Here is a 27,745-nt window from a genome sequence, read left to right as displayed (position 1 = left end):
TTGCAAAAAATATATTAAAAAATTTTGCAATTTTTTGCATGTTTTTGCAAAAAAAATCTTCGCCTTCGCTTAGGATTCTTTCGGACATCTTCTCTGTCCTACATTATTTCCCTCTGAACTAGCTAACTGAATTCGCGGAAGCACAAACCCCGCGCCTAGTTCAATACTTTAGACAAGCTGTGAGTGATTCTAAATATCTCATTAATACGAGTTTATTCAGTAATTATAATGCACACCACAAGAAATGTTTTCGCAACAACGAAATTTAGACCTAGTTCTTCCTTTAGTGATTTCAAAGATCAATTAAAAGCCTACTAGGAAGAAAAGGACAGACCTTTTACTTCCATTCAGCTCCATCGTAGAGCCCTCGCCAAGATGATGCTACACCTCTCGGTTACATGTACAACCATGCCCTCGGCAATGCAGTCACCACCTCGTTGACAGCGATACTATTGCTCATTCATTAACCGCCCTCGTCAAAACGGTGCTATACCTCTCGGCTGCATGGATTACCATACCCTCAGTAGTGCAGTTTTCGTCCCACCGACAACAATTCTGCTACTACTTCAGAACATATTTTAACTAACCGTGACTCGATGCCGATACGCCTACCTCCGGCCAATCAATTGTCGAGGCAGACCCTAGCCACCCGGAGTTACTACTCTACTTATACCCCTTCAGCCGATCTGTTTCAGTCAAGAAAGGAGTTTACTCTCTCAAACTCCGTAACAATTGTGGTACATTGAGCCTCGTACCGGGGACAAACATTAAGAGTGTGGTCCACAGTATCATCGACCCTACAGTTCGGGCAGAGGCCCGAATCGAACAAACCAAACCTAGCCAAACTTTCCCTAAAGGCACCATTTCCCGAGAGAAATTGTGTTATATACCGATTGGAGGTACCTAACTTGCCAACAGTCAAAACCTTGGTCTTCGATCTCTTGCATACGCTCAGGAGTAAGAAAGCTCTTCTTCTTAGAAATATAATACAATGCAAATGTCATTTCATACAGATTTTCTTTTCACTTTGGGCGTGGACAGAACTGGCCCCTGAAAACGTTTTGGAAAAACGTTTCCATGACACCCTACCCTCAGTAAAAGTATGGCTACTCGTAAGAGATAAACAAAATATACGTTTTAGAGCTTTCGAAAATCTACACGCGCTTCATGAATTACGGTATGCGCCGCTGTCTCAAGTCACGGCGTAATAGAACTTTCTTCTTTGAACAGACAGTCAGAAATGAACGTTTTCTAAACATAGTGCGTAATAATTTTGTTCCTGTTTCTTACAAAAGGGTTTCGATTAAAAACGAGTGGTTCATGCAGGATGGAATGTGTGCAGTCTGGCGTCATCAGATAATAAACCACCAGATAATGAAAGTAATGGTAAGGAATGAAATGATGAGAAGAATAGAGATTGCAAGAGAAAAAGGCAGCAATGCTGCATGTCACCAATACTGTTTAGTATATACAGAGTGTCCCATATAAAACGCAACCCATCAATCACTCATCCAAAACATCAAAAGTCAAGCTTACTCCCCTGCTCGTTACTGAAATGGACTCGTCCAACATCTGAACATCGCGGCGACGCAGTAGAACACTACCGATAGTAACAACAATGCAATCATAACGTTCAGTGTATTGATGTTTTCGCTAGATGAACGTGTTTTCATTGTCGAGTCGTACTTCAGTACGAAATCAGCGGTTGCAGTACAAGATTTGTTTCCCCATAAGTACCCCGATAAACCAGCTTCTAACAAAACATCAGTATTAAGGTTAGTCGCAACATTTAGAGAGACCGGTTCTGTTATAACAAGGAACACAAAAGATCTGCGTCAGTGTTGAATACAGATACAGTCGCTGAAATCATAGATCGATTACTCGCCTCGCCAAATAAATCGAACACACGTTTGTCTGCTGAAATTAATTTGTCTAAATCAACTGTTCATCGGGCGACCAAACGATTACAATTACGACCTTATCGCATTCAAACGGTTCATCGACTTCTTGAGTCCGACAAAGAAAAACGGCTACAATATTGTCAACGGTTCCGTCGATTTCTGCGTAAGGGAATTAATGTTATGGATTCGTTATTTTTCACAGATGAAGCACGGTTTCATTCGGACGGCTATGTAAACAGCCAAAACAGTAGAATTTGGATTGCTAAAAATCCCCACGTTTATCACGAAAAACAATTACACCCGCAGAAGTCGAGCGTGTGTTTCGAAATATCGCGGAAGAAAATAATCGGTCCTATTTTTTTCGAGTTAATACAGAACGATATCAGGATATTTTATTTCAGTTCATCCCACTCTTGGAAGAGGAAGACAGACACTGCCGGCTACAACATGACGGCGTGACATCGCACTACGCAGGTTCAACTTCTGATTTCGTCGAGGAATTCTTTGGTAATCGTGTTATCGGTCGAGGCTTGTGGCCACCTAGATCTCCAGATTTGACTGCGGCGGTTTTTTTTTCTATGGCGTTACCTCAAAGAAAAACCTACAGCAACAAACCACGAACACTTGAACGATTGAAAGTCAATATTGAACAAGCTGTATTAAATATCCAGCAGCAAACTTTGAAAAAAGTTGCAAGAATCGCTGTAAAAAGAATTGAAGCCTGTATTCAAGAAGATGGCGGCCACTTCTTACATTTAGTCTAAATGTAAGTTAATGGATGGTAATAATAAAAATTACATTTACATTTACACATGCCTTTTTATTATTTCAATATCTACCAATATAAGGTTGGGTAGCGTTTTATATGGGACAACCTGTATTTGGAAAAAATAATTGAATGGTAAAAGAGAAATAAGAGATAGGGGGATGAAGAATAGACTGTACATGTTTTACTGATGATATGGTGGTACTGAAACCAAGTAAACTAAATGAAGTGCTTGATGACTTAAATGAAGCTTACGAAAGTCAGGGTGACCACTTAATACATGGTATTAAGTGGTAAAGAGAAGAGGATTGATATTAAAATAGGAAATGAAGTTTTAGAGCAGGTGAAGAAATTTCAGTACTTGGGAGCTTTATAACTGATGACCTGACTTGTACAGTAGAAATTAAAGCAAGACTATCAAAAAATAAGCAGGTATTTAATAAGAAGGGAAGACTGCTGTGTGGAAAGTTAAACTTAACTTTTAGGAAGAGATTAATGAAATGTTTTATTTGGAATATGATGCTCTATGGAGCTAAAACATGGACGATAAGAAAGGCAGACAGCAAATGACTTGAGGCTTTTGAGATCTGGGTGCAGTGAAGAATGATAGATAGCAAGACCATGTAAGAAATAAAAAAAAATATTGTGAATAATCAGAGAGAACAGGAAAATGCTAATGTGATTGAATATAGGAGAAGGAACTAGTTAGGACATTGTATGAGAAGATGATTTATTGGTAGGTACGATAGAAGGGTTGGTGAATTGAAGGAAAGAGATTTCAAATGAAGGATGGAATTAAGAGAAAATATGCTGAAACAAGGAGATTAGCTAACTTGCCAAGTTGTTAAAGGATAGAACAAGGTGAAGAACAGTAGCTGTGTTTTGTCCTAATGGCAGAACATCATGAATGAATGTTTTGTCTAACATTTTTATTTTATACAGTAAGTTTTGAGTAGTGATAATTCTGAGGACAGCTCAAGTATAATTATTAAAAAAAACTATTTCCAATTTTTGAAATTTTATTCACATCGTAAGGGAAGCTGTGACAATGAATGCTATTATTTTATTATTTAAAAAAATAACAAAATTCTGTAACGTTTAGTTTAATTTTGTCCTCTCTCATCATAATATTTAATTTCTTTCTTTATTCTTTTTAACTTTTATTTTACTTTTCCTTATTTCAAATTGATTTATTTTTCAAACGATCAATTTTTGCCAGTTAAATAATTTCTTTAAAATAATCTTTGGTTTGATTTAAGATCAATTTCATAAATTAAATTTATATGTAATATATTTGTTATAACAGACAAACAAACCAATAAAAAGTTCCTTAAAACTTTCAATTTTTATTTCTCTTCTTTATCTAGCTAATCATTATGAAGTATACTTTTTGATTTCTTTTATACTTCTTTGTAATCTCACAAGTTGAAATATATCTTACAACTTATATCATATTTCTTATATAAATTATTTAAATTAATTCTTTTTAAAATTAGATTTCATCTGTTTGTTTTTTTTTATTTTTATTCATTTTTAAATGAAATTTCTCAACCAGAGATAAATTTACTTCCATTTATTAAATTTTAATTTAATTTAAAATAATAATAAAATGAAAAAAACATTATTCTTTTTCCTTGGATTGTTATTCAGCTATAAAGATTTTGCTTTTAATTCTTTTATTACTTTTACTGTTTGTGATTGCTTCATGTTTTTATTCTTTTATAAAGAAAAAGTAGCTTTGCTTTTCTCTTATCTTTTTCTATTAACACAGATCCTAACTTGAACTTTTATAAATAAGTACAAATTTTATTTAAACATTTTAATTCTTAAGTTTTTATTTTTTTATTTCACTTTTATAACAAGGAATACATTTTTAAAAGTCTGTATTATATGTATGTAGCTTTTATTTACACCCAGTAAGATTAACATAGAGGAAAAACTGTTAAATCTAATGTTACTTTTGTTTATTTGTAAACTATTTTTTATTAATAATTTTAGATATTTATTAAGTAGATAATTTTGACATTTTATAATATGATATGTATAAATAAACTAGTGTACTATAACATACTAGTATATATATATATATATATAATAGGGATCCCATGCCACTTCACAGCATCAAAAAAATAAATTAACCTAAGTTATAATAAATAGTTTACTTTGTGGTTCATAAAATGTCCTTCCAGATAGCATTTTGTTCGTCAACCATTAGCTTACATCCTTTCATCCCCACTTTCACATTTTTAAAGGATTCTGCTTGTGAGAAGGCATCGTACAATTAAAGAGCTATATTCCAAATCATCCTATGTCATTTTTATCAAAAATAGGTTAGAGTATTTATTTTGTATTCAATTCAAATTGGAATATACTAAACATTTTTATTTGTTTCAAATGGCACTATTTCTCATATAATGATTCAATAAAATATTTAATTTTTTCCAAACTTGGCTAAGTCATATACGGTGTTTTCAAAGAAACGTAAGTCAACAAATCAGCTGAGTGAGAAGGTAATAACCATGTAATAACCACAATAAGATGTGTATGTACAGTCTTGTGCAAATTAATGTGAAAGAGTATATTTTCAAAAATAATCAAATTTATTGCATATAAAAAATGTACAGGGTTTGTTAGATTATTTTTTTATATTTAATATCTCCTCTTCGCTCTTTAATAACCATTTCAATTCGTTTAGGTGTTGAATTTGTAATTATTTTACATATTTCTTTAACTTCGTGATCATGAAACCACACCTTTATCACAGCACAAATCATCTTCTCTTTGGTAGCGCAGTCCATTTTTCTCAGTCATTTCTTCATAATTGCCCACAAATTTTTAATTGGGTTCATGTCTGGTGAATTTCCAGGCCAGTCCAAATACTGAATCGCTTTTTAAGACATGAAAACTTACTTGATGAGCGAAAAGGGGTAAAATCTTGTGGAAAAACAGTGTTTTTGACTCCAAGTAATTCTGCAAGTTTTTGTAGTTTTGTTAGAGCCCTATTTTCCAATAATGGGATGTACTTTTCACTGTCCATCATCCTAGAAATGGGTACTAAAGTTTTAGATCCAAAGTAGTTGAAGCAGTCCCAAAACAACTTCGTTAAAGGTTGCTTTTTAACTTATTTGATCTGTTTTGGTGAAATCTCATTGCATATATGAAATACTTACACCTGGAACTAGAAAATGATTCTCATCAGACAAAAAGGACTTTCCTCTAAGTTTCAGGACTCCAGTTTTTGTATTTTTTGGCCCAAAGAAGCCTTTTCTTCTTCATGGTGTCCGTAAGGAGTTGTTTTCTTATAAATCTTATAGGTCTCACGACCACTTTCCAGAATTTTTCTGCATACAGTAGAATTGTGAATGTTCCCACCGACTACGTTTTTGATCCACACCGACCTTTTCACTGGGGTTAAATTGTACCCATCTCAAGATTTTGTCTAATTATTATTAACTTCAGTTAGACTAACCTTACACTCTACTGTTTTCTGTCTTTGAGTCATACTAGTATGTTCATCGTGTGCTATTATGCTGGTTTTTTCTTAGGAGTAAAATCCATATTGCTACTTTTCTAAATTTATTAACAAAATCATAAAACTTAATCGGTAAGCAACACACATAACCTCTCAAAACAAGCAAGATATTTTCAGGCAGTACTTGAAATTGAGGGAAACAGCTGTACTACATCTGGAATCAATGATAGCCATCCCTCAATTTGTGAAAAAGATAGAAAAATGTTTGTATAGAACTGTGCGCTTCACAGTTTCAGTGACATGGTATTTGGCTATTGTGCGCATGCGCACACAGGAAGCACACTGGAAAGTTTTCTTCAGTATGTTAAGTAGAATCACTTCCTAGAGTTTGGGCTCACCTTTTAAGAAGAACACTCTATAATAGTATTTTTTTAAAGTAAATCTGAAAAAGCGGCTTTTTTAGTTTTCAATCCGAAGTCGAAAATACGGTCGATTTTAACTCGTGTACTATTAAACCTGATTTCAAATTTTAAAACATAATCCGTCTAATTTTTATAATGGATGGATTTTTTCATTGTTCTGTTCTTACGCTGTTCTGTTTCTTCATGTGTTATTTTGTCAAGTTCTGTTCTGTCCGGTCACGCCTCCTTACATATGCCCCGAAAATCCATTATTCCGTCCGAATGCGGCCAACACTGTATTTTTTACTTGTAAAACAATCTCAACTATCATATTCGAACCCCCGATTTCAAAGGGATTTTTTAACAGTGAATTCGTACAAATTTCTCGTAGAAACTTTTTCCAATCGATTGTTTTGTTCGCTCCGAAACAGAGTTTCGGTCGCGCAAAAAGCTTCCGTTGTGTATAAACTTCGTTTATCCACGCAAACATTTCGGTTCGACATCCTTATCACCTACACCACCATCGATCGTGATTTTCAGAGAAGTATAAAGTCATACTGAGAACCGTAATTATGGAGAATTTTCTCCCGTAGAAGGAATTCAACAGTATTCAGTCTATTTAGTATATCATGTATTAATTGTAAAAGTGACATTTTCTAAACTGAAAAGAATTAAAGGAATAGATCGTCCGCTAATTAATTAATGAAAGACACAATTCGATAATAATTACCTTTGCTCCATTAGATAACTGCGAATACAATATTTTTTAAATCTTTTTCTGTTTTCTTGACAAAAAAGTCAACAAAAAACCTGCAGTCAATTAGTATTACTTTTAATAAAATCAAGTAAAATTTCTAACAGTATTGCTTACTCTAATACATTACCAGAAACATAAGTACATAAACTGTAGTTTCAACTTATATTTTCGTGAAATGGTTCTACTGCAAAAGATCCTAATTTACGATAATTAATTTTTTTTAAATTAAAATATAAAATTATTTTACGATAGATGTGGGGAGAAGTACACATTCTTTTTTCAGGAAAGTAAGTTACTTGAATACTGTATAACTACGTAAAATTGATTTCCTTTTACATCCAAAAGAAATAACAATTTAAAGATAGTTAAATACATTAAACTGAATAAGGTAAACATTTATTTTAATTTTATGAAAATCTGTTAATCCATTTCCAAGATATTCTGAAATTATACAGTACGTAATATTTGGCCAGATTGCTATGCATTTATTTATAAATCATTATTGTAATATTATTTGAGAATAAGAAATTAAACACCAAATTTAGTACTGATTTATATCAGTCGGAACGGTATGATTACGCTGATTGGTCCACTAACGTGGTGGGTGGGCTTAGGGATGTGTTATTGTACAACGTCACGCCTCTAACTAACGTTCTGATTGGCCACCATCATTCAACTAATTATATCAAAGCTGTTATAAAAAATGAGTTTTTTAGAATGTAAACTTAATTATAATCTTACTTCTGTTTTTAATGATGTAAATTGTGTTGTAATCGCATTTGTGGGTTTTTTTCGAATATGTTTCTTTTGTGTGTATTTTCTGTTAGTATGATGTTTTCTTGTAAATTTACCACGTCTACTACATCTTGTACGTCTAGTAAATTTTTTTCTTGGACTCAAATTAATTTTTCTAGAAATATATTTCCTAGTAAAAAGCTTTTTATTATTTAATTGTTTATTATTTATGATTTTATTTTTAATTATATTTTTTGTATTCTCAAAAAATCCCCATACTTTTTCAAATGTATTTTTTACAACTGGTGGAATTGCATGTGATAATTTTCTTTTTATATCTTTTTTTCCCTCTTCATTATCATTTTCTTCTACACTACGTTTTGATATATTCTTCCTTTTATTATTTATATTATCTGTAAAAACATCTTCATTGATAGAATTTCTTTTTAATCTCACCTGCAAATACAAAAAAACTTTTTAAACAATTTTATTTTCAAATTGAAAGTTCCACCAAATTAAATAAAAAAAAACTTTTATTTACAGTCGGATCAACAATTAGAATCATTAGCGATTCATCAAAATCTCTGTGAATGTATCGGTAAACATGTAAACTTGAACAGATTCAGGCTGACCATTCCTGTGATTAATTGAAACCCAACCACAAAATAACACCGGTATTCCACGATCTAGTATTCAAATGCGAATAAAATCAACTACGTTTTTTAGGATTTGAACTTTAGAATTCTCAACTTCGAAATCAGCTGATTTACGACGACACGTTTATCACTAGACTAACCGAGTGGTATACCACAAATTTAATTAATATCAGCCATACATTTCTTTTTTCCTGTTTAGCCTCCGGTAATTACCTTTCAGATAATACTTCAGAGGATGATATGTATGAGTCTAAATGAAGTGTAGTCTTGTACAGTCTCAGTTCGACCATTACTGAGATGTGTGGTTAATTGAAATCCAACCACCAAAGGACACCGGTATCCACGATCTAATATTCAAATCCGTCTAAAAATAACTGACTTTAACTAGGACTTGAACGCTGGAACTCTCGACTTCCAAATCAGCTGATCTGGGAAGACGCGTTCACCACTAGACAACCCGGTGGGTTACATCAGCCATACATTATGCATATTTATTAGCACAGGTTAAAAGATCGAATGCAGAGAGAGAGAGAGAGAGAGAGAGAGAGAGAGAGAGAGAGAGACAAAGATCGTATTACAGCGTCCTGTGGAACCGTCCTTTGTTCGCACTTGCGTGGGTGGAGAATGACCATGAAGCACGGGGACTCCTGATCCCACGGTCTCAAAAAAACTTCCAGGCCTGAGTAATGCTTTATTACGAATCAGACCCTCGGGTGAAGTGATTAGGTTTAGTTGACAGGGTGCTGAAATACATACGCTCTTTTAATAACATCTAGGGGAACCTGTCGTGAGTCCGGCACTAGCCCGTAGGGGCGTACGTAACAACTGGTATTATCCCTCATCAAAAAAATGAAAAATTAACGATCGAATAAAATGTTGATTTGTTTCATTTTTAAATAGAAATATGGAGATGGGAGATGAATTTATATAAATATGTGCGTGTGCGCGCGTCTGTATATATATAAAGAATTACGATACATGATTTACGAAAAATATAACAAACTCTCAGGAGGTGTTATACTGGTGAAAATAAAGAAGAAAGTGCATATAAAAATGGTTCGGAAACCCTTTCTTAGGCAGTCACGGCTGGCGAAATATTTCCCCCTGATTACTGCGCCTTCGGTAAAATTAAGCAAGATTATAATTCTTGAGATCCAGTTTAACAGGTAAATTTAGTGTTTTTATGTGAAATCGAACCTGAAATATTGAAAAAGATAGATCCCACAAATGTATTTTTTAGTATTTTCTGTGAAATTTTGAGTTAAAGACAAAAGATTGAAGTTGAAAACGCGTTCTTTTATTTCTGGCGTAAAATAACTTAGTTAAATGGTTAATCTATATATATAAAAACGAATGTTTGTCTGTCTGTATTTCTCTTATGCTTTCCTAAACTGTTCGTCCGATGAAACTTTGGGGAATAGTTGGACGCATGCCAAGGAAGGTTTCTGAATTAGTTTGGACCCGCTAGGTGGCGCTGGCATCGAGATATTTCGAAAAATTGAATTTATGGTCCGATTTGCCGCATATTCAGAATACATTTTACTTACATGGAAACAAAGAATTATGTCTGCAAAAAATGGAACCGCTAGATGGTGCTAGGGTTGAGATATTTAGAAAAATTATATTTATGGACCGATTTGGTTCATATTCAGTATAAGAATATTAGTTAAATGAAAAGAAATATTTTTGCAAAAACTATACCCGCTAAGTGATGGCGGGATCGAGATATTTATGAAACAAACAAATATACAAACAGACTTTTTTATTCTATATTCATATATATATATATATAAAAGGTATTTTCGAAAACTTGGAATCCTTAATTGATACTATGAAAAAGTAGCGAATTTCTTTCTGTGCACACTTGTTAAGATTACAGCAGGATAGGATTACTAAGAGAATTATCGATCAATTTTGGTCTTTAAAAAATCCCCCATTATGGATCAAGGAAATTAAAGAAGACATGCAAGAATTAAATTTCACTTACGAAGATTTACTTAATAAACCCGAAAAATTAAAATTTATTATTAAAGATCCGAATACCGACTTTAAAGTAAGAACTTTTAATTATACAAAAAGGGTTTATTCAGAAGAGGATCGTAAAGCAAGATCATTAAGAATGACTAAATATTGGGAGAAAGTAAAAACTAATAAATTAAAGGCCAAAAGATCGGCAAAAAAGACTTGAATTATTCTGATTAAAGTGGTCCTTTGCGGCCTTAAAAGTAAAAGGCATGTTCGTATGTGTGTCCGCTAAAGGCTAGAAAACAAATGGACCGATTTACTCGCGGGCAAAAGGAAAAAAGGGGAAAATTGAAAACGGCAAAAGGGGAAAAGGTGGAAAGAGTAAAGGAAAAAACGGGAAAGGGTAAAAAGGAAACTATGAAACGGTTGAGGGAGAAGGGTGAAAGTGAGAAGTTGGAAAGGGAAAAGAGGAAGGAGAATGAGTGAAAGGTAAAATTTGTGAAGTTCCGTAATGTTCTTTTTTTTAATTTTTTTATCAAATTTTCAATTGTGTTCATTTAAACTCTCTTTCTCTCCCTCTCTTTCTCTCTCTCTCTCTGTATATATATATATATATATATATATATATATACTCAAATCTAGCAATAGCGAAGCATTACCGGGTCTGCTAGTAAATAAATAAATAAAAATTTTAATCAAAACTTGTCGTGAATTTGATTATGAGTAAAATAGTACGAATAAACCCCATACACATAAAATACAAACGTAAAAATTTGAACTTATGTAATATACAGAGTGTCCCATATAAAGCGCAACCAACCTTAAATTGGTAGGTATTGAAATAATAAAAAGGCATGTGTAAATGTAAATGTAATTTTTATTATTACCATCCATTACCTTACATTTAGAGTAAATGTTGGAAGTGGCCGCCATCTTCTTGAATACAAGCTTCAATTCTTTTTACAGCGTTTCTTGCAACGTTTTTCAAAGTTTTTGGCTGGATATATAATACAGATTGTTCAATATTGACTTTCAGTTGTTCAAGTGTTCGTGGTTTGTTGCTGTAGGCTTTTTCTTTGAGGTAACTCCATAGAAAAAAATCCGCCGCAGTCAAATGTGGAGATCTTGGTACCCACAAGCCTCGATCAATAACATGATTACCAAAGAATTCCTCGACGAAATCAGAACTTCCGCGGGTGTAATTATTTTTCGTGGTAAACGTGGGGATTTTCAGCACTCCAAATTCAACCGTTTTGGCTGTTTACGTAGCCATCTAAATGAAACCGCGCTTCATCTGTGAAAAATAACGAATCCATAACATTAATTCCCTCACGCAGAAATCGACGGAACCGTTGACAATATTGTAGCCGTTTTTCTTTGTCGGGCTCAAGAAGTCGATGAACCGTTTGAATGCGATAAGGTCGTAATTGTAATCGTTTGGTCGCAATTTGAACAGTTGATTTAGACAAATTAATTTCAGCAGACAAACGTCCGATCGATTTATTTTGCGAGGCGAGTAATCGGTCTTTGATTGATTGTATCTGTATTCAACACTGACGCAGATCCTTTGTGTTCCTTGTTATTAATAGAACCGGTCTCTCTAAATTTTGCGACTAACCTTAATACTGATGTTTTGTTAGGAGCTGGTATATCTGGGTACTTATGGCCAAACAAATCTTGCACTGCAACCACTGATTTCGTACTGAAGTACGACTCAACAATGAAAACACGTTCATCTAGCAAAAACACCATCTTGTCTTTAGCAATACACTGAACGTTATGATTTCATTGTTGTTACTATCGGTAGTGTTCTACTGCGTCGCCGCGATGTTCAGATGTTGGACTAGTCCATTTCAGTAACAAGTAAGGGAGTAAGCTTGACTTTTGAAAATTCATGGATGAGTGATTGATGGGTTGCATTTTATATGGGACACTCTGTATGTATATATTTAACAAAAACCTTTTTTTTAATAATATTTAACTTTTTTAATTCATACATAACTATTAAAAGGAACTGATCATTTTTTTATATTATAATCGTGATACAGCATACAGTTTAATTGCAGTCTGTGTTTTTTTTTGTAAGAAATAAAATAAAAGTAGATTTAAAATCATAGCAGATTGATAAACGTTTTTTAATTTTAAAATGTAAGTAGGGGAATTTTTTATTTATTAATTTGGTAATACTGCAAATAAAACAAAGAACTGTCAGTTAATAGTATTTGAATATAAATGGATAGAAAGTTACGTAATCTTCCTATCTTAAATAATTTATAGTTAATCTATGTTCAATAGGTATAATTTATGCCTAAGAAATAGAATTAAAGAGTTTCTTTAGAAAACAGTAATAAATTTGGTAAGTTTATTTAAACTCAATTCTAAAAGCTCTTCCTATCGTATTTTTTTTCTTCTCTTGTTTTCTTAAATTCCTATATAAAGAAATCCGTAAGTTAGTTGTGTTTAAGTGTATTTCTTCTTGAACTGTATTGGCGAGTGGGACATTATAGTGGTTTTTTTTTTAGAATTTTCTCTGAGCAAGTCCGTGACGTTTTTATTTCAAACATTTATACGCACATGCCCGCCCATCTACCCATTGCTAATCCTGCAAGATTTATTTGAAAGATTTATAAACATTGAAGCGTATAAACTTATGTAGTATTTTGTTTTGTTTTTTATCTTTTCATTATTGATTACTTTTCTATTTAAACCATTAGAGATATTTGAGGTAGACATTTATTTTGAAGTGATTACGTTTCTGGAATTTTAATTTACTTGATAATATTAAAGTTTATTTATTTATTATTATATTTATTATTATATATTTATACCGTATATATATATATATATATATATACGGATATTTCATTTTAATTTCCCCAGGCGATTCTCTCGTAAACTACACACGATTAAAAAACATATGTTTGCTTAAGACCGCAAGGCCAAAGTGAAAACTTGTATGGGATCGCAATCGTTTCGAATTAATATATAACACAAGTAGCATATAATGTTTACATTCAATAGCCACTGTAAACTTTGACACCTCTCTCTTTTCCTGTTTAGCCTCCAGTAATTACCTTTCAGATAATACTTAGAAGATGTATTGTAATGAGTGTAAATGAAGTGTAGTCTTGTACATTCTCAGTTCGACCATTCCTGAGATATGTGGTTAATTGAAACCCAACCACCAAAGAACACCGGTATCCACGATCTATTATTCAAATCCGTGTAAAAATAACTGGTTTTACTAGGACTTGAACGCTGGAATTCTTGACTTCCAAATCAGCTGATTTGGGAAGACGCGTTCACCACTAGATCAACCCGGTGGGTTAACCTTTGACCCCTAGAACAAGTTTGACGCACAATTTGAACGTGTGTTTTCCACGATTATCCCCTGTTTGTAGTTAAATGTTCACGCTGAAAGAGTGGATTTACTGCAAAATACGTAATAAAACACGGGTTTGAGATGCCCCTAAAATTACAACAAAGAACCAACAAAGAAATTGGCTATTGAACCTCCACGTAAGTATAAGTATAAGTAAGTTATAGCGGACGCACAGGTGTGTGCTCCTAGGTGTTGTGTCCGCATACAGGACAGTGTCCTATGCCGCCCTGTGCGTGTTATCGGGTACACCTCCTATTGACCTAATCGCAAAAAAGAGGGTGGAGAGGGCACAAGGCAAGCCAGAACAAGAGGTCAGGGATGCCGTTTATAATATCTGGCAGGAAAGATGGTCGCAGGAAGCTGTGGGTCGATGGACGAGAACCCTCATCCCCAACATCAAGCCATGGTTGTCGAGAAGATTTGGTGAGGTTGATCATCACCTATCGCAGTTTTTTACAGAACACGGTTCCTTCAATAACTACCTCCACAAAATAGGCAAGAGAGAAGAGCCAATTTGCAACTACTGCAACGAGATAGATGATGCTGAGCACACCTTTTTTGAGTGCAATAGGTGGGACACACTAGGTGGGACATAGTAAGGCACTCACGGGTATAACTCCAGAGACAACAATAGACTACATGCTAAGAAGCGAGTCAAACTGGAATAATTTTGCTAGTTTTGTTAGACAAGTTGTTCTACAGAAATACTCCGATGAGAGAAGACAAGGTGTTGGCTAGAATAGGACTGGGTGGACAGCCTTGCTGGTGAGGTCCAGTATACTGTGTGTTGGCACTGATGAGCCACCAAGGACTCCACGGGTAACAGTCAGGCAACAGCACACTGAATACTGAAGGGACCCGGTACCACGTCGCGGCGAACTGGGTCTGGCGTGGTGTATTAGTATTGCCCTTTTGGGTCCCCAAAGGGGGCAATATTGATAAAGAACTCTCAAAAAGAGCTAACCGGTAGGCCGACCTGCCTTGCCGGTATACAGCCGGTAGGTGGGGAGGCCTATTTGAGTTTAAAGACACTCCCCTGGGCGGCGTAATACCAACAAGTCGGTCCGGCCCAGGGGAGCTGAGAGGGAAAAAAAAAAGTTATAGCTATATTTTGTTTTTTCGAAACCCCCCCCCCCATTTCAATTCCCATGGTCCAATTTTGCTCATTAACGAACTAGACTGAGATTTTAGGTCGATATATCTTATGTATCAATTTTAAAGTGATTGGCTAAAAATTACGGCAGTTATCGTGTTCACCAGAAAGTGAAATTTATAAACTTTTAAACTGACGATGGTTTTGGAGTCTAGGGGATGTGAAACGCGAACATATGTTGAAATTCTTCGGAAGTCGAATCATAGTACCCATTACAATAGGTAACTTTCTTATGAAATCTATTTAATAATAATAATTATAAAGATTTATTCTTAGTTTCTATTAAGTTAACAACTATAACCCACCGGGTTGGTCTATTGGTGAACGCGTCTTCGTAAATCAGCTGATTTCGAAGTTGAAAGTTCCAACGTTTAAATCCTAGTAAAGGCAGCTACTTTATACGGATTTGAATACTATATCGTGGATACCAGAGTTATTTGGTGGTTAGTTTTGATTAACTACACATCTCAGTAATGGTCGACCTGAGTCTTTACAAGACTACACTTCATTTACACTTATGCATATCATCCTCTGAAGTAATACCTGGACGGTAATTCCCGGAGGCTAAACAGGAAAAAGTTAACAACTATAAAAAACACAAAGCAAAAATACACAAAAACGAAATAAAATTGAAATTATATTTAAAAAAATAATTAATTATGCATACATACACACACTCAAATCTCATATTTAGAGAGTTCTAGGTTCGATTCCCAGCTAAATTTTCATCATTTTATTCAAGAGAATTATCATAGAAAAATGGTTAGTATTACTAATTTAATATTCTTAACTACTAATCTATATAAATGAAAACATAAATTTTCGTTTGTTCAAAATCTTAAATCTCCGAAAGTTCTTCACCGATAGCTTTGAAATTTTGACGCAATGAGTAGTATAAAAACCTCTTATTCAATCGTCATTTTGCTTTCTAGAAAGTAATGATTTTTTACATTTGAATATGAGGGAATGTTCTCTAGATGAACATGTGTTTTTAGTTAAATTTACACGGTGAAAAAGCTGATTTACTGCAAAATGCGTAGCAAAACACGGGTTTGAGATGCCTCTAAAATTACAACAAATAACCAACAATCAAAATGACGATTGAATATAAGGGTCTCTTTTCACGGGTTTACTCGAATAGATTAAAGAACGGCTACTTTCATCGATGAATGTGTGTTCACTGTTGAAACAGTTGATTTACTGAAAAGTAAAACATATGTTTTAACTGCAAACAGCATGATTAATTTTAAATTCATGATGACGATGTAGGTCATCATTACTTTGATCGATATGCGTATATATCATTGATAATTACTTAATATATGCAATGATCATTATTTACGATTCAAACTTGAAAAGTATTGTTGGTTTTTATAATCTAACAGCTACTAAGTTAACGATGTAAATTTATAATGATGTTCTGCATCAATCAGTCATCACTATTTTCAGCAAAAACGGGTTGTGGATTTTTAATTTTTTATAGTTGTTTCGGTAATTATAGATAGCTGATGTTATTTTATTTATATTTTACATAAGAAACGAGATTTCTCAAATAACAGGTGATTCAAAGAAACGGGAAATTTTGAAAGTTCTGTTGGTAGCCGTGGGCGATTGGTACCACTTGATAAGTGGCGCCAGCCTCTCTAACCTAACCTGCCATTTAGTTGTCATGCATCCTTGGAGTGGTGCGCAACGTGCATTTGCTATGAAAGCGTTTTACAAAAACAATGACAGTGTGGAGGGAGTGCGTAGAGAATTTCGCCGTCATTTTAATCTGGGACGACACGACCGTGTTCCATCAGCACATGAAATTAAAAGACGGATATATAATTTTGAGGAAACCGGTTCGGCAATGAAAAAAAAACCTCCAGACCGTGAGCGAACCGTCTGTACACCACAGAATGTTCAAGCTTTACAAGATGTTGTCACACGAAGTCCACATCGGTCAATCCGTCGTCTCTCCGCATCTTTACAATCGCATAGTTGAAGTGTTCGAAGAATGTTAACGAAGGACTTGCAATACCATCCGTACAAGTTGCAGATCGTCCAGAAACTGAAAGCGAACGATCCAGTTGTGCGAGCACAATTCTGTAATGTAATGTTTCAGAAGATAAATGATAACGAAGAGTTTGTTCACGAACTGTAGATGTCAGACGAAGCGCATTTCCACCTCGGTGGATTTGTTAACAAGCAAAATTTCAGATACTGGACACAAGAAAATCCTACGCAGCTACACCAGCGTCCGTTGCACAGCCAGAAAGAGACCGTGTGGTGTGCTATGTCATCTTACGGTGTTATAGGCCCTTATTTTTTTGAGGATGACAACGGTCTTGCGATTACAGTGACGTCGGCTCGTTACGTAGCCGTGCTTGAAACCTTTGTTGTGGAACAACAAAAGTGATTTCCACCGATTCTTAACACAGCCTGGTTTCAACAAGACAGAGCAACGTCACATTCTGCACGAATATCGATGGCAGCTGTACGCCGATTGTTTGGACAACGTGTTATTTCACGAAACCGTGACATTAGATGGCCTCCCAGATCGCCTGATCTCTCAGCTTGCGATTAGTTTTTGTTGGGTCACCTTAAAAGCAAAGTGTTCCACAGTAGACCTGCTACAACGGAAGAACTGAAGGCAAAGATCCGAGAAGAGAAGCAATTGCAGAAATTCCAGTTGAGATGTTACGTCAAACCATGAACAATTTAACGAAGAGACTTCGTGAGTGTTTACGTAGAAGAGGAGGTCACCTGGAAGATGTCATCTTTAAAAAATAAACTAAAATGTATGTATCCTAAAATGGCAACATTTGTACAATTGCATGAAATAAAATTCATTTTCTAAAAAAAATTTTCATTAACGTTATTTAATTTTTTTAATTTCCCGTTTCTTTGAATCACTCTGTATATCTTTCGTTAAATAAAAAAAGGGAGTATCTCGAAAACGGTTCATCCTAGACCAATTTTGATAGGTTTCAAAATCATGTTTTAAAGGCTTCAAAAACATTGTTTTTTATATTCTAGTGAATCGTTCTATGAATTAATGAAAGACTAATATTTCAATGAATCTGTTTACTTATTGGCATATGAAAATATTATTTCTTTTTAAAAATATTTTTATTTATAGTCGCAACAAAATTAAAAGGACTTATCAATGTAATGTAATTTTACCGGAAGATGTGTAATCTTGAACAAACTCAGGTCGACCATTCCTGAGACATGTGGTTAATAAATCCCAACCACCAAACAAACCACTGCTATCGACGATCTTTTTTTTTTTTTTTTTTGATAGTTTTTGTAGCGTGGAAAAATACCATGCCTGACCGGGATTCGAATCCGGGACCTCTGGATGAAAGACCAAGACGCAACCATTTACGCCACGTAGGCCGGCAAATATTCAAATCCGAATAAAACCAACTAACTTTATTAGGATTTGAATCGTAGAACTTCTATTTGAAAACCAGCTGATTTATAACAATGAATTTACCATTAGACCTACCTGATTAGGTTATCTTTGTGTTTTTAATTAACCCATTAGTTTGATTTATTTTATGTTTATCTTGTATAATATTAAGAAAGACCATATTGATTTTAGCAAAACTTTCAGGATGGAATTATCTTAACTAAAAAAATTTTACAAAGTTTCCTTTCACTGGATGAAAATGTGGTTAATTAATATTTATTGGCTTAGTACAAAGTTGATAAAATTTCAACTCCTCCTTCTTCTTCCCCCCACCACTATGATGTGATGATCGATAAAGAAATCATCAGACTTCTCCATGACAACTTATCAGCTCCTTCCCTCATCTTTTCTAAAAAACACCATCATCACTTCTTATCTTTCTTAAATCTGTGTAATACAAAATATTAAGACAAAAATTATTTCTATTTTTCCAAATCTATTATGTTCGTAATAAATAATTACAATTTTCTTTCACGTAGAATTCTATTGTAAAGTTATTTATTTATTTACTTTTTTAAAGCCCAATTAAAAATTCGGTGATGAGATATAAATATTGCAGTACATGAAAAAAGATCTGTATTCGAACCCAGGACTTTCCGGATAAAAGTTTGTGACCACCCGTTATGGAGGTCTGCAGTTATGGCATACGTTTTGAGGTCACAGTATATATTTAAACTTCTTTTCCTTGATTATTTTTTTTCTATACTATTCCATCTTTCGTAATAGATGCGAATAGCACAAGCGTTAATTAAATAAATTGTTGAATTATTGAATATAAATATATAACAATTCAAATTATTATGTTTTTAATTTGTTTTAAGTGTAGTACTGCTCCAAAAAAATAAAATTTTTATATCTTTATTCATTCATTCATAGTGTTCTTCTATTAGGGCAGGTTCTGTCACGGCTAACCTACCGGGTTGGTCTAATGGTGAACGCGTCTTCCCAAATCAGCTGATTTGGAAGTCGAAAGTTCCAGCGTTCAAAAATAAGTCAGTTATTTTTATACTGATTTGAATACTAGATCGTGGTTACCGGTGTTCTTTGGTGATTGGGTTTCAATTAACCACACATCTCAGGAATGGTCGAACTGAGACTGTACAAGACTACACTTCATTTACACTCATACATATCATCCTCTTTCACCCTCTGAAGTATTATCTAAACGGTAATTACCGGAGGCTAAACAGGAAAAAGAAAGAAAGGTTCTTTCACGGCTGCTCCTCTTTACCTTGTTCTATCCTTTGTTTCAACATATTTTCCCTTTTCCATAATCTCACCCATCATTTGAAATCTCTTCCTTTTCTTCCATTCACCAAACCTTCCATCGCATCCATCTTCTTCTCATACAATGTCCTAACCAGTTCCTTTCCCTATATTAAATCATATTTAAAATTTTTCCTGTTCTCTTCGATTGTCCTTAATACGTCTTTATTTGTTACATTGTCTTACCATCTGATATTTATCATTTTGTGCCACACCTAAGTCTCAAAAGCCTCTTTTCGTATCCCATTTGCCTTTCTCATCGTCCAGATTTCATTTCCATAGAGGATCACACTCCAAGTATAAAAAAATCTGTTTTGGAACGCCGGATGGCGGAGGTAGATTTAACCGGTGCTAAGTAGGAAATAAAAAGGCTGGAATGGGGCAAAATAAAAGAACCAGACCCGGCTGCTGAGTTGAGGGGGTGACTTGGTCAAGCCCGGTTATCCCTGCTCAGTGATTAAAGGCGTGAAACATTAGAGAGTATAGACCAAGACTCGGTCTCTCGGGAGGGACCCGGGAACGACATAGTCGGGTCCGGTACACCTCTTTTCGGAGATTAGAGGCAGGCGATAAAAAACATCCACCTGGAGGGGATGAACTGTCATGCCGAACGTACTGCCCTCTTAGTGTTGAAGGATGCTCTCCTGGGCTGAGCTTTATTTGATTGTATGGCCGGCCCACGGGAGTAAGGGATAACGAAAGAAAAAAATATATAAAAAAGATTTCCATCTTAAAGTTAAGAAAATCTTCAAAATTTACTCAATACGATAATGGCTCATTGAAAAAAGTTTCACATGTTTAGCATACGACAAATCCCATCTTTTTACAATTCCAGTAACATTTTGTCATCCCTTGACGACGTAAGGGTTGGTCATATAAAAAAAATATTTCAGACAAAAGTTTCAGGTAATGTTTAAAGGATTAACGACCACTTTAAATCGATTCGATACTGTGCCTATTAAGAGAGGAATGTTTTTTTTGTTTTCGAAACCCCATTTTTTCTACCCTCTGGGCCAATGGTTGGTGATATCATAAAATTTTACTTAAATAAGTTTTAGGCTCTTATCTAAAGAATAGTAGGAATCTTAAACGAATTCGATATTTTACTTAATAAAAAAGTTATAGCGATATATTTTTTTCAAAAGGTTGCATAATTATCTCAAATTTTCCCTATAATGATTTTTACTTTTTAAAATACGCTGTATGGTTTTTAAATATTAATGATTTAAATTTTTAATAATACGTAATATTAATATTTTCAATATTGCGAAAATATCAAAATTTTCAGAAAGAATTGAATCTGATGTGACTCCCCTTAATCAAATTATGATTATAAAGGACGAATATGAGAGTTCCTGAAGATGGAATTAAATTCCGAAAGCGCTTGAACGTTTTGAATTCAATTGTTAGTAAGCGGTTTTTTTGTATATTTACTTTAATTATTTCTTGATAGCTCTATATATACGAGGTGTGTGAGAAACGTAATGAGATTGGTAACACTGCGAGCGATCTGACAACACTGTGTCTACCGGTTTATGCTAGACCGGTTTGTTCATCCCTTTTACATGCTCAGTACAAGTTTCAACTCCGTTCAGCCAAAACAGATTATTTTTGACAGCGCCATCAGTGAAGTTGTGTTTTTGTTGTGTGTTGCAAAAATGGAGTATCGAAATTTAGAGCAACGTTGTGCAATAAAGTTTTGTGTTAAACTTGGGGAATCGGTGAGTGTGACCTTTGAAAAATTGAAACAGGCCAATGGGGAGGGAAAATTGCTTATCAAGAGCATAAGTTTTCTGCTGGCAAAAATCATTTTTGGAAGGCCGAGAACACGTTGAAGATCAACCTCGCTCAGGGAGAACTTCAACTTCAAAATCTGGCAAAAACGTTGAGCGTGTGAGGGTTCTTGTAAGATCAGACCGTCATTTAACAATAAGAATGGTGAGTGAGAACAGTTAAATTTAAACACTTCCACCGTATATCAGATTTTGATAGACGATTTGGACATGTGAATGGTTTGTGCGAAATTGGTGCCGAAAAACCTCACAACGGAACAGAAAGACAATCGAGGAAACGTGTGCGTTGGTCTTCTTCTTGAGAGGATTGAAAATGACCAAGAATTCTTCAATCGTTTGATTACAGGTGATGAATCCTGGATATTTGAGTACGATCCTGAAACAAAGCGAAGAGTGACCGAAAAAATGTCGAATGAGCAAATCAAAGATTAAAACCATGCTGATTTGCTTTTTTGACAATAGGGATATCGTGCATAAAGAATTTATTTCTCCAGGACAAACTGTCAACCACGTGTTTTAGAAATGTGTCCTTGAAAGGCTCAGGAAAAGAGCGATTCGCATGTGACCAGACAAGTGGATGCTTCATTATACCCCGTGTCACACGGCCATTTCCATCGGGGAATTTTTGACCTCAAAACGCATTCCTACGGTTCCTCAACCCCCCCCCCCCCCTATTCATCTGATTTGAGTCCTTGTGACTTTTTCCTTTTCCCGAAATTGAAACTCGTCTTAAAAGGACGTCATTTTGGAACTCTAGAGAACATTTAAAAGACTGTGCTCGACCAGTTAAAAGCCCCCTACCAGTTGAAGCCTTCCAGCGCTGTTACCAGGAGTGAGAACAACGACTCCACCGGTGTATAGCTGCCCAAGGGAACTACTTTGAAGGGGCTAATATTGTTGTTTGAAAAAAATAAAAACTTTGGTAAGTAAAAAGACAGTCTCATTGCTTTTCTTACACATCTCGTATGTAGTACCACTTTCAAAAAAAATTTGAAAAATGCTTAAACCGAAGGGAGATAGAGCGGAAGAACAGAAGACATATATTTCAATTTTTAACAGTTGGGGGGATTGATTTTTTTGAAAACAATTTTTTTATTGTTTTTAAAAATATGCATATGTAACAAATTTGATTTAATAAAGTTTTCACTACAAATACCTCTGAAGAAAAACAAAATTGGTTTCGTTGGAATATCCCCCCACCCCGTTAAATTTTAAAAATAATAAATAATCAGTGACCCTATATATAAAATTATATCAACCAAATTTGAAGAAATAAAATCTTTTTGTTTTTTGCTTGATAATATCACAATATAAGCTTGAAACTTGCCCGACTGGGAATCGAAACCCATGACCTCCGGATTTTTTTCTGTCAATCCTAAGACGTAGGCAATTTTCTCTGCCTTTCAAACAAAACAATTTCCATAAAGGGAATACTTTACCATCCAACAAATTAAGGTCCAGTTTGGTGACGGGAAAGGAAATTATTCCTGAAAAAGGACACAGAAATTTATCAATTCTAAAAGGAAACATTTTTTAAAAAATCCATCATCTACAATAATTGAAACGCATTCCCCAATATCCGTTCAATTTAATAAAAAATAAATTTTATATACGTGCTATTAAAAATAAATATTCACTATTAATAAGAAAGATTCACAGCAAGGGACAATTGTCTAAGCTTTGCGAAAAGTAAAAGGTAAAATATCCCACGTTCCATTCCTTACGGAGAAATTTATGTTTTTATTTTTCCTACTCTGATAAAACTGTATATTCTATTTATTGATTAATGAAAAGAAAAGCCAAATAATTTACGTTTATTTATTCTTATAGATTAATATACATACTTAGTATATGACTTGGATTATTATTTTAAAAACGTTACTAAATAAATTAGCTGGGTTACTTCCTGTGATTGGAGGTTTAATTTTGTATAGTATTTGTAACAGGAAATTTAATGAGTAAAACAGGTTATATCGGATTTTGACCTAGAATTGGTTAATAATTAATTGATTTCAAATCCTAATGTGTAGACCGGTAAAGGTGGACCTTCTACATACCCGTATATATTTAAAATCCGTACACATTTTAACGAGGCTTTTATTTGACTAATTAGGTTTTACGGTGTTTAATAAAGGATATTAATTTGTGGAAGGAATTTATTTAAAATTATTAATATTTTAACAGTTCATAGATCTTCTGTTTTCATATTTATCTGGAATTCATTAATTCTAATACACGTTTTTTTTTTGTTATAGAAATAGAAAATATAACACTAACCTAACCTATATATTGTATAAATCGGAAATATGTAATGCGGCTTGTACTTAATGCTCTTTACTTTTTATATTTCAAGTCTTTCTTATTTTTGAAAGTTCTAGAGAAGAAAATAAAGAAATAAATCTACTAAGTAGTTAAAAGTATTCCACATTAACATTTTATGTATATACAGAGTGATTCAGGAGGATAGGGATACTTTGACAACTCATTCTAGAGGCTAAAAATAAGAAAAAAGTTCATATAAACATAGGTCCGAAAACTCTTCGTTAACGAGTTATACCGGGTGAAAAATTTCGCCCGAGTTTCAGTTCCTCCGGGTAAATTAAGGCTTTCTGAAATTCCGGGAAGGTTAATTAAGGGGCGGTTAATTGTTTCTTATGGGTTTTGAGCTGGGGAATAAAAAAAAATAGGTCCTAGAACTGTATCTCTCTTAGTTTCTAAGATATCCCATGTAAAACGCTAAAAATAGGGTCAAAAAACACATTTTTTTACGTTTGACGTACAATAACGTTGTTAAATTGGCAATAAATCATACATTTTTTAAACGTAAATTGTAGAGAATTTAATTATAAGAAGATTGATGTAAATAATGTCAACAAAACCAAATAAAAATTTAAACATGTCGTATTTTATTAACAACACAACCGACAAAAACTTAGAAGAAAATGTTACAAAAAAAGAAAACAGATGTGTCTTGTAGGTACAATAATTTTAGACCTACGGAAAACAAGTTGGCAACACTGATTTTTTTTCATCACAATTTGTTTAAATACTATTCATTGTTGTCAGTTAATTGTGGTAATATGTTAAATAACCTTTCGCTGATCAATCGTGTTTGCAGTATTACGTCGAATTCTTATCGTAAAAATTTCCAAAAACTCTTAAGAAGTGTAATTTTGTATTTATTTTATAGTGCATAAAAATCAAGTCTGTTAAAAAAAGTAAAAATTCTGTTTAGTTTTGTTTTGAAAAATGCCGTGTTAGAATTTTTAATAATCTTGAAATAATCTAATTTGAAATGTGTAGGAACTCCATCAAGTTGGTAATACATTTCAATTCGTTTTGCTAAGGGGATATTTTCCGGCAATATAATAAATTCATTACGTAAAAATTCTAGATAATTTCTCCCTGTGACACGATGTTGTAGTATGAAAAATGACCAATTAATTAGTCATCTATGATACCACACCAAACATTCACTGAAAATCGTTGCTGGAAATTTTTTTACACTGTAGCATGTGGGTTTTCTTCAGATCACCGATGCGCATTCCGTGTGTTGTTTATTCCGTTACGAGTGAAAGTAGCTTCAACCCAAAAAAGTATAAATGGAATTAAATGTTGATTCCTATTAACCCACAGACAAAACTGCAGCCGGCTGGCGTAGTCACCAGCACTTTCTGAATGTTGCACTTTCTGAATATGAAAAGGATGCAAATTTCCGGAAAAATGTCGCGTGGATTTCAGATTCTCCTGTGAAATTTCAGTATATTAAGAGTAAACTTGATAGTTTTCTATGTTTTTTGACTTGAAAAGTCGAATAAAATAGGCCCCAGAACTGTATTTCCCCTAGTTTTCATAATATCCAAGGTAAAAAAAAAAAAATTCGGTAACAAACATTTTTTTTAAGTTTGAAGTAAAATAACTTTGTTAAATGATTAATAAATGCGTAAATTTTATTATGAAGATGTATAGAAAATTTTATTCTGAGAAAATTAATCTAATAAAGTCTATGTTAAACAAAAAAATTAACTTATATTAATAATAACCGTAAAAGAAAATCTGATGAATTTGTAAAAATTTTTTTAAAAAATCTGTTTTGCAGAGTAAATTTAGATCTTTGAAACAATAAAATATTTTCGTATAAAAAATACTCGCTGTTGTTTATACTGTAATAATTTATTACATGACTGCCCAAAAAAGGAGATGTATACTGTATTTAGGGTTTATGTATGTATACGTGTAAGGCTGAACCGATTAAGATGTATGACCCCAACCGACCGGGTTTGCGTCTTCGCAAATCAGCTGATTTTGAAGTCGAGTGTTCCAACGTTCAAATCCTAGTAAAGGCAGTTACTTTTATATGGATTTGAATACTAGATCGTGAATACCGGTGGTCTTTGGTGGTTGGGTTTCAATTAACTACATATCTCAGAAACGGTCGACCTGAGACTGTACAAAACTACACTTCCTTTACTCTCATACATATGTACGTAATACCTTACGTGGTTTCGGAAGCTAAAACAGAAAAAGAAAGAAAGGTTATGAACCCCCGCATTGGAATCCTAACTTAACGGTAGTGTCGGAGGCTATATACTCGTGTATATATATTTGTTTAAATAAATTTAAAAAATTCGAAAAATTATACTAATAAAAAATAATAATAAATAATAATTTTTATAATTATTACCTGCCACTTCCTTCCCCGATAACTCAGCCATTCATCTATAATGTTCTGGGTTGAAATCCCGATATCAGACATACTATTTTTTATAGCCTACAAAATTTTCATTACATATTCTCACGAATACAATTTTTTAAACTTACAAGTACATGGTAAATTAATCATCCACCAAAAAGTATTGTTTATTCCATTACGAGTGAAAGACCTTCATCCGAAAATAGTATAAATGGAATTAAATGTTGATTCCTATTAACCTATTGACAAAACTGCAGCCGGCTGGCGTAGTCATAGGTTGGAGATGTTGCACTTTCTGAATATGAAAAGGATGCAATCCAATTTATATTTAATGTCCTCCATACTCTACTTTGTTAAATATCGATCCGTGTTGCAATTAATCGTGTGCTCGTTGCCGGACTACGTTGAAACATCTGCTGAATGTTTTCACCTTCATCAGCATGATTTGCTTGTCGTTCAGATGAAATATGAGTGCTGGGAAGTGTACCATTCTCACGAAGATTATTAAAAATTCTAATAAATACTTTACGATTTGGTACAACACGATCGGCATACCTATGTCGATATTCCGTAACCGCGGCCGCAGCAATTCCATTGCAAAATCCATAGATGAAAATCACGTGGGCATATTCGGAATTAGTGAAGATAGGCGGCATTTTTACAGCACCGTATTCACTACGGAAATCACGTTGAAGAGTAATTACGGACTTAACAATGCGATGATTTCTGTTGTGGAGTCGCCATTTTCTCTAATATTTAAGTAAACGAAGTACTAGTGCTATCTAGCGGCAACAGCATGAAACTCGAGAGTTCTTTGTAACGGTACTTTTCTCGATTCAAACGGATTAAAAGCTGAATAGTTATGAAATTTTAAAATGGGTTGATTCTTTAAAAGACATACCTTTTACGTACATGAATGGATGCTTATTTTACAGTTTTTTTTGTTTTTTTTTAAATTGACCCAAAATTATCTCGTTCCCCAAAAATCGAAAAGTTCTGTTATTTATTTCAGATATTTTAATATCTTTCTAAGCATAATAATACAGAGTGTCCCATATAAAACGCAACCCATCAATCACTCGTTCATGAAATTTCAAAAGTCAAGCTTACTCCCCTACTCGTTACTGAAATGTACTCGTCCAACATCTGAACATCGCGGCGACGCAGTAGAACACTACCGATAGTAACAACAATGCAATCATAACGTTCAGTGTATTGCTAGTGACAAGATGGTGTTTTCGCTAGATGAACGTGTTTTCATTGTTGAGTCGTACTTCAGTACGAAATCAGTGGTTGGAGTGCAAGATTTGTTTCGCCATAAGTACCCAGATATACCAGCTCCTAA

The 27,745-nt window shown here is 33.9% G+C and overlaps 1 protein-coding gene across 1 annotated transcript in view; it reads right to left on the bottom strand.

Annotated features, from left to right (window-relative positions):
- LOC142334056 (uncharacterized) overlaps positions 1-27,745 on the bottom strand; it is a 184,241-nt gene that overhangs the window by 4,276 nt on the left and 152,220 nt on the right. The window contains exon 2 of the mRNA XM_075381723.1: positions 8,039-8,488. Coding sequence (XP_075237838.1) covers positions 8,039-8,488 — 450 coding nt within the window. The remainder of the gene's footprint in view (positions 1-8,038; positions 8,489-27,745) is intronic.

Source organism: Lycorma delicatula, chromosome 13, assembly GCF_047948215.1.
Source record: "Lycorma delicatula isolate Av1 chromosome 13, ASM4794821v1, whole genome shotgun sequence".
NCBI lineage: Eukaryota > Metazoa > Arthropoda > Insecta > Hemiptera > Fulgoridae > Lycorma > Lycorma delicatula.
Note: the sequence above shows the minus strand (reverse complement) of the source record. Positions and strands in the feature narration are given on the sequence as shown.